Source organism: Miniopterus natalensis, chromosome 17 (genome assembly GCF_054644295.1).
Source record: "Miniopterus natalensis isolate mMinNat1 chromosome 17, mMinNat1.hap1, whole genome shotgun sequence".
Classification (NCBI taxonomy): Eukaryota; Metazoa; Chordata; class Mammalia; order Chiroptera; family Miniopteridae; genus Miniopterus; species Miniopterus natalensis.
The window spans coordinates 13,279,076-13,287,908 of NC_142097.1; the positions used below are offsets into that span (position 1 = coordinate 13,279,076).

General features: G+C 41.1%; 1 protein-coding gene across 1 annotated transcript; it reads left to right on the top strand.

Annotated features, from left to right (window-relative positions):
* Positions 1–205: 205 nt before the first annotated feature.
* On the top strand, positions 206–1,156 carry LOC107527973 (olfactory receptor-like protein DTMT). Its single transcript, XM_016200878.2, has one exon. The coding sequence runs from the start codon at positions 206–208 to the stop codon at positions 1,154–1,156; it is 951 nt and encodes a 316-aa protein (XP_016056364.2).
* Positions 1,157–8,833: the final 7,677 nt, after the last annotated feature.

An 8,833-nucleotide genomic window follows, 5' to 3' on the forward strand; every position in this document is an offset into this window, starting at 1 on the left:
ACGACCGGCCGGGCATAGTTTTTCTTTATGTAAATATTTAGTTTTATATTTGGGGAGGTCAAATAAAATGTTCAACTCTTATGACTTACATACCTGATTTAAAAATACCTTTGAAAGTTCGGAAATCTGTATGTGTGTGTGTATTTATAAGTTCATACTGTAATACAAAGTATTCTTAATTTTTAAAAGGTGAAACGAATGCAACATGAAAATGGGAAACCAAAGCATCATTTCAGAATTCCTCCTCCTGGGCCTGCCCATTGAACCAGACCAACAAGACCTGTTCTATGCCCTGTTCCTGGCCATGTATCTTACCACCTTCCTGGGAAACCTCCTCATCATCGGGCTCATTCACCTGGACTCTCACCTCCACACACCCATGTATTTGTTTCTCAGCAATTTGTCTTTCTCTGACCTCTGCTTTTCGTCGGTCACAATGCCCAAGTTGCTGCAGAACATGCAGAGCCAGGAGCCATCCATCCCCTATGCAGGCTGCCTCACCCAGATGTACTTCTTCCTGTTTTTTGCAGACCTGGAGAGCTTCCTCCTGGTGGCCATGGCCTATGACCGCTACGTGGCCATCTGCTTCCCCCTGCACTACACCACCATCATGAGCCCCAAGCTCTGTCTGTCCCTCGTGGCGCTGTCCTGGGTGCTGACCACTTTCATCTCCTTGTTGCACACCTTGCTTGTGGCTAGGCTGTCTTTCTGCGCTGATAATGTCATCCCTCACTTTTTCTGTGACATGTCAGCTTTGCTAAAGCTGGCCTGCTCTGACATTCAGATAAATGAAATAATGATATTTATCTTGGGAGGGCTAGTTATTATTGTTCCATTCCTGTTGATCTTTTCATCCTATGCAAGAATTGTGTCTTCCATCCTCAAGGTCCCTTCTGCTAGAGGCATCCGCAAGGCCTTCTCCACCTGCGGCTCCCACCTCTCTGTGGTGTCACTGTTCTATGGGACGATCATTGGCCTCTACTTGTGCCCTTCAGCCAACAATTCTACTGTGAAGGAGACGGTCATGGCTGTGATGTACACTGTGGTGACGCCCATGCTGAACCCCTTCATCTACAGCCTGAGGAATCAGGACATAAAGGGAGCCTTGCAAAGACTCTTTAAAAAGTGGACAATTCCATTTTCTTTGAGACAGTGACCTTAAAGATTAAAGTATGTTTTCGAGCAGTAGGTGTAATAATGACAATGAGGGGTGTTCTGAAGGTCTAGTAGCTCTCAGGCTCGGCACTGCTAATGCAGCCCCCACAGCACTTCTTGGGAAGGGGTTCTCCACGTGTAACTAAGGGTGGGTCATTGTGCCTTTTGGGCTTATCACTGTACCTTGGGTGTGATGTAGCACGAGGCTTGATGTGTAGTGGACACTCAAGGATTATCATTCAGTCTTAAATAAATACCACTCAACCTTGGTATTTATTGTACTTAAAGAATGTACAGTAGTTCCTAACTCCCTAATAAATTCAAATTACTCTGCTACTTCACTATTTTGCTTCTGCCAAACATATCTGTTCCATGAAGAAATCTTCCAATTTATGATGTGCATGCTCTTTTAATTTTTACCCTCCAGGACCATCATTCCTCCTCTTGCTAATCTATTCCATTCTTAATTTTTCTTTTCAGGAGTTGATTGATTCACCTATTTATCGATTACATTCTAAAATTATCGTTTTTCTTTAACTGTACCAATCATTTGTCAGTTAATGACAAATTACTTCTTTTGATAATATCTATATTTTTGGAATGCAAATTCCCCTTTTGAATTAAAATCATGTGATATGAAATGGACCATTGTTTTGTTATAAATTGTTTAATTTATAGACATTAAATGGTGACCCATATATAGGCTAAGGTAAACAAATAATTACAGAAAGATTAGAATCTCTTTCTAACTCCCGGGTAGATTTGTTTCCCTCTGGAACATGAGGATGAAATTATTTGGCGCTTCCTCTGTTTATTTCTTTTCTTACCAAGTGTCTTGGAGACAGGCGCTCTCTAATCGCTACACTGCTTATGTTAGTACTTGTACCTGCTGGATGGAGAATAAATATTTATTGATTTGAGTTTTAAAAATTTCCCCTGGAAATATACCGGAGGGCTCTGTGTATTTCTGGGGACAGGCCATGAGTTTGCATTTTCTAGTTGCGAAAGGAGTTGAGTGAGGAAATCTGGGTGGAAATGTCGCAGTGAAGAATTAGTACTTATTATACTTTGAAACTTCTGGCAGCTCTTTGGCTGACCTGGCCCCTGATTCAATTTCAGATGTGTGGCAGGAAAGGCAGTGTGGGTAGTCTTAGTAAGATAAATTGGGATTGAGAGAAGCTAGGTGATGTACCCTTAAACAAACTAGGGAAAAAAATTAAGACAATATTACAATGTATTTTCTATCAGTATTTTCCTCCCTGGGGCTTTCTGCATCTGTAAAATAAAAATTCCAACATTTGCCTCGTGGGATTTTTATTATAAGGATTAAATGAGGTAATATATGTAAAGTCTAGTCTCCAGCTAGTTACTAAATAAATGGAAATAAATAGGGGTAGTTATTATTATTAGCAATAATGAAAACTTACTGAAACGTATTTAGAAATAGCTGATGGAATGGAAGACACAGATCATAAACACATTTTTGGATTTAAAATAATTTAATAGTGCAGAAATTGAGCATTACAAATCAGTGGGGCAGGGAATGGAATATTTAATACATAGTTTTGAGGCAACTGATTGCTCATTGGAAATATAAAGACCTCTTAGGCCTTGGCCAGATCACTCAGTTGCTTAGAGCATCATCCCGATACACCAAGGCTGTGGGTTTGATCCCCGGTCAGGGCACATACAACAATCAACCAATGATACATAAATAAGTGGAACAACAAATCAATGTCTCTCTCCCATCCTCTCTCTCTCTAAAAAAATTAATTAAAAAAATCTTTAAAAAAGAAAAATAAAAACCTCTTGGATGCATATATTACACAATGTGCCAAAAATAAAAAAATAAAAAATGCAGCATGGATTTAAGAGTTAAATACAATTGAAAAGACCAAGGGAACATAGACGTGAATATTTATCATAACTGTTAATGATGGCAGAAATTCTAGGAACACAAACAATGGAAAAGAGCAATAGATTTGATTACATGAACAGTTTTTTTAAAACTTATATAAAAAATTACCCAAATTAAAAGGCAAACAACAAACTTGGAGAAAATCTTGCATAAAATATGAAAAGGTTAATGTATTTACCCTGTATTTATCTTCTATTAGAAATACATACAAAACAAATTATAAAAATGAAGTGAGATCACTGAGCTCTTGTTGGATAAGTAAGCCGAGGACATCAAAGGCAAACATAGTTCACAGACAGGAGAAAATGCCCAGCTTCAGCGGCAAGCAGAGACAGCAAAGTGAAATTACTATGTATGTTTGTGTCTCAAATTAGAAATGATTAAAAAGAAATGCTTGTATGATCTAGTGAAATGGACATGAATCCTTTTTAAATGAAGGCTAAGCTGCCACTTCCTTGTCGGTAGTGAGGACTTAAAAATTTTCAATATCACAACCTGTGGCCCCCCATTTGGGTTTTTGCAGCTTGAGCTCTGAAGCTGTGTATAAGGCATGACTTTGCCCTTTCCGGCTCCAAAACCACCTGTAGGGCAAGCAGCTCCCCCTCCCCATGCTGATGTGTGTTTGATAAACTACTCCTTGCTGCTGAGAAATAACACTTCCTGTGCTGTAACTGTGTGATCAAAAAAGCCTTTTTGTTCTGCAGGTCTGTGCTGATAAATGCTTCATCACATGTTTATTAGCCGCCGTTCTCATCTCACGAGGCCGCTTGCTTGACCACTGAGCCAGCGGGCTGTTGAAAGTCCAGTTGCCGCCACCAATCTGAAAACCAATGATAAGTGTGTAGTCTGGTTCCCCCTGGCAGACTAGCTCCTTAGTCTTCAGCTCCTTGCAACTTGGCCTTTAAAAACCTTTCCCTAGCCCCCCCCCCCCCCACACACACACACTCCAGAACGCGTCTTCAGCTCATACCGAGGGCTATGTCCTTGGGGTGCAGATCATACATGAATAAAACTCTCCTTTAATGTCTTCTGTAATTCTGTTCACAGTAGAGAGTTTAGCAACATGTACTGATGATGAACAGAGATTCAACCAGGTGCAAAGGGGGATAAATGGGGACGGAAAGAGGCTCTGCTTTGGGCGATGGGAGCACAGCGCAGGGTGCAGACGATGCTTTGTTGAGCTGTACACTCGAAACCTGTATGGTTTTGCAAACCAATAAATTCAACCTGAAGAAAGAGGCAACTTAGTAAATTTAAAGATCTAATTGACTTTATCGAATGAATCTGGCAAGCATCCCACCTAGTAAGTAGAAAGGTACTCCGAGAAGTTGTACAGAATGGAAGGTTTTTACAGGCAGAACTGGGCTGGGCAAAGAAGTTATTAGCAAAAGAAGAGAGAGAGAGAGAGGATTGCTTCAGGCAAGGTTGCCTTCCTTTGGGGGAAGGGTGGCAGGGGTCTTTTCACGCAGATTACCTCACCTGTGTTGATCAGAAAGTTCTAGACTGACTGCTTCAAAGTCACACTGCAATTAAGTCTTAATTTGCTGTCCTGGGGCAATGACTCCATCATGGGCTGTTGTTTCTTTCTTTTTTTCCCTTACCTGAGGACTTGCTTAGAGAGAGGAAGGGAGAGAGAGAGACAAACATGGATGTGAGAGAAAAACATCAATCAGTTGCCTCCCCTATGCGCTCCCACGGGGATCAAACCTGCAACCCAGGCATGTGGCCTGATTGGGAATCGGACCTGCCACCCTCCAGTGCACAGGATGACCCTCAACCAACTGAGCCACTCTGGCTGGGCTTATTTCTTTAAACACAAAAACCAAAAAATCCCTACAGTATTTAGAATCCTAAAGTATTTATATCTCACATGAAAATATCTACTTCAAAATAGTAAAAATACCCTATTATACGTTTAGAAAGAAACTTAATAAAAAGGTGGAAAGTCTCATTTGTAAAAGCCTACAAAACTCTTCTCTAGAAATGACACTTGGATTACTCGACAGACCCTACCATGTCCTTATCTGGAAGGATTCAATATTGTAAAGCTGTCAATTATCCCCAAATTACCCAGAAATTTAACACATTCTCATTAAAATCCCATTGGGAGAAGATTTTAATCAGAAAAATGAGCCTATAGCTAAAATGGAAGAGAAAACATGTGAGGCTAGTCAAGTGCCTTTGGGAGGAAAGGGAGCGGTGATGGGACTGTGAGGATGTGAGGTGACTAGAATAGTTCTGGACTAAAATGTGAATATGCGCCAAGGCTACTTACAGAGAAGGGCGCAACAGGATATAAAGTTCAGAAACAGACACAATTATATAAAAACATTTCATATTTGACAAAAGGAGGTACTTCAAATTACTGGGAATGGTCTTGGGACACAAGCTCTAGAGTTATAAAAATAACTTTGTATCCCTTGTCACATCACTTACTAGAATGAATTTTGGATGTCGAAAGTGTAAGACATAAAATGAAAAAATAAAATCATAAAATAAGTAGTAGAAAATATAGATTAGTATTTACATAGTTGAGATGGGGAAAATGATTTCAAGTGTCACAGCAAAGACAGAAGCCATAAGGTAAAAAGATTTATGGACTTGATTAGAAGAAATAAAAAAGTGAGTGTGTCAAAGCAGCATTAGTATTAGACACAAACATAAACAAGGAAAATCTTTGCAGTACATATGAGAAAGAGTTAATACTTGCGTTAACATGAGAAAAGCTCAGTCTCCTCACAGTCAAAGAAATGCAACTAAAACAGCAATAGAAATAGTGATTCACTTTTCACTCTGTAAAGATTTTTAAAGATGATAATAACTAAGGTTTGTTAGAGTTATTAGGCAATTGTTCAATCTGTCTAGCTGATAGTTTGACAATATTCATAAAAGTGTTGAAAATATACACATGCATATTTGGTCCACTCAAGGAAATAGCTCTGCAAGGACATATCTCAAAACTTTGCCTTTAATAGTGGAAACCTGGAAACAACCTAAAGGGCCCAGAGGGAGGGGCTGATTAAGGAAATCTTGATGCAGCTATAAAATGATACAGCCACACAAGCAATGAAGCCGGTGCATTTATTTAATAGGGAATTGAAGAAAAGCTAGGCTGGGGTGGGAGGAGGAGTGGGAGAACAGGAGGGTTCTGGGGTGTGAAGGGTGGAAGAACACAATGCCATAAACCGGACACAAAGTAAAAACGTGGGAGCCTGTGTCTGCAGGGAGGCCGGGGGGCAGGCCCACCTTCCTTCACTTCCTATGTTTGCTAATGAGTCTGCTAAGGAGGCTATTAAAATCATCCATCACTAATTAGTCTCCTCCACTCTCCTCTCCAAGGCCTAGTTTCCTTCTGTCTAAAGAACCAAACAGAAAGTAGTTTTTTTTGCTGGCCCTCCCTTCCCTCTGGCCTTATTAGCAGAGATGCCAAAGACAATCAGCAAACCCCCAGTCTCCCCCAGGCCCTAGGCAGATTATCCTGAACTCTCATCTGGGAGCTAATTAAAGGATTCTGTTTGTGCAACTTGCAAGGACTTCATTCCCCAATCCTGGCCCCGACTGTTTCTGTGGGAAACTTTCAGAATGGTTGCTGGATGCGTGTGCCTCCTGAGGCCCCGCGGAGCCGGGAAGTTAGCAAGTTTATCACTTAGTAGTCTCTTGTCTAACAGACCAAAAGATACTGAGGCATTTGGGGGGCCATGAGATTAATCATGGGGGGGAGCAGAGCAGCAGCTTCCACAGGTCTAAATTCTTCATTAGCTTATTTAAGGGAAGTGAGGGCCAGTGTGGTTCAAAGGGCATAACACTAGCTGGAAAGGCTGGAGTTTGGGTGGGCGGCTGGGGGGTAAATTCATGGTCTGGTCTTTATTGGAGAGAGAGCGCAAACTCCAGAATATGCATCTCCTACTTGAAATCCAATGTAATTGAACATCTACGTTATACTTGTCGACTCATTAATTCTGTATTTCAATTCCTTTAATCCTCAGAATAATCATTTGAAAGGCATATTATGATTCCATTTCATAGATGAGAAAACCGGGGCCCGCAGAGAGGGAAGGACATGCCCAGCGTCGCACAGCTGGCCAACAGCAGTGTAGCCCAAGGGCAGGTCTACCAGCTCTTCAGTCCAGAGCTATCTTCACCCAGCCACAGCTTGTGGCTGACACTCAATTGTGCAGTATTCAAAGGAGAACATAGATTTCAAAGCGCCTTGTAAATACTGGTATGTGCTAATAGAGTAATTAGAGAAACTGTACTTTGGGTATAATTCTCGTGAGTCCTAAGAGTGCCTTTCTCTGTGCTGAGCGGATGTGGGGGAAGGAGCGTTGCTGAGCCGCGTGGGAGGGCATCGCCAGGCAGACATACGCAGAATTGGCAGATGGAGCCCGAGTGTCCTTAAGGGTTCACAGGTGTGTTGAGGGGATCACTTTGTAAGTTATGTGATTGTCTAACCGCTATGCTGTATACCTGAAACGAATATAATATTGAATGTCGACTGTACTTGAAAAATTAAACTAAATTTTATTAAATGTTCACAGGTGTGTTGAGGACTAACATCGGAAACTTTTTTTTTTTTTTGGATATGAGTTGTCTGAAGTCAGGTGGCTGGACCAAAATATTACTAGGAGTTTCTTTTAGTGCCAGGAGGCTATGAACCTATGTTTGTGGCACAGGGAATTGTGAAAAGTCTACATCAGTTCCCACCAAAATTAATCACTGCCTTTAATTGGAATTATACAAAAAGACTCAAAATTAAGCAGCAGTGTAAAGATATTATGGGGAGAGGTGTTGCTGGTGGTGTAGGATGAGGGTTGGTGCGGGAGAGTGAAATGTGAATTTTCAGGGCCAGGAAAGTGAGGAGGGGGAATGGGTCCAGGGGGACAATTTTCTTAGGTGGCTCAGTTTGGGTCTTAATTCAGCAGAGAAAGCATGGTCAAGATGACTGACCATGACTCCCCAGCGTCTGACTCTAGATCAAGTGAACCCAGTGGCCTCCTATTGGACGGACAGGACAACTTACTATTTGTCTTGAAGATGAAGATGTCAGAGGACACTTTGAAGGCCAGAGAGAAAACTCTATAGTCAAATCACCTTACTCCCACCCTCCATATTTTCACCATTAGCACTTTTTAAAATTTATTCTTCGTTTTTCAAGTTACAGAATTCAGTGAAAATTTTCAAGTAAGAGTAAATGGAGTAGAAACCAAAATTCCCTCTCCATTTCCCACCACTCTTCCCAGTCCCATTCCCTTCCAGAGTGGAATCACCATCCACAGCTTCGGCGTTGTTCTCGGGACTTTTTCACCCCATATAAATACACGTCACATTATCATCACTTTCTAAATGGAGCAATACGTGCTAGTCACCTCTTCGTGTCAATATTTAAATTCTTCTTTAAAACAGAAATATGCCTTTTATTAAAGCTATTTACATGAAACATGAATTACTCATATTTGCATAGCAGAGTTAAAAACCATCCACATCAGAGCATGAACTGAAGAAAGGCAAACACTTTGTTGTGACTTAGGAGCACTCGTTTATTACCATTATCTCACCTCTGTAATGTGCTCCACGTGAACGGATCCAAGAGTTTGGAGGTTGCAGGATTTACACCCTGGTGCTCTCTGCTCAACCTTTGGTAACTAAATACTCTCTAATTCTTTGCAAGAAGGAGACATGTCTTTGGCTTCAGCTTTAGGCAGCCTTAAGGGTTCCATGCCTCCTTCCTCAAGCAATTCATAAGCCTGTTGAGTAAGGTCG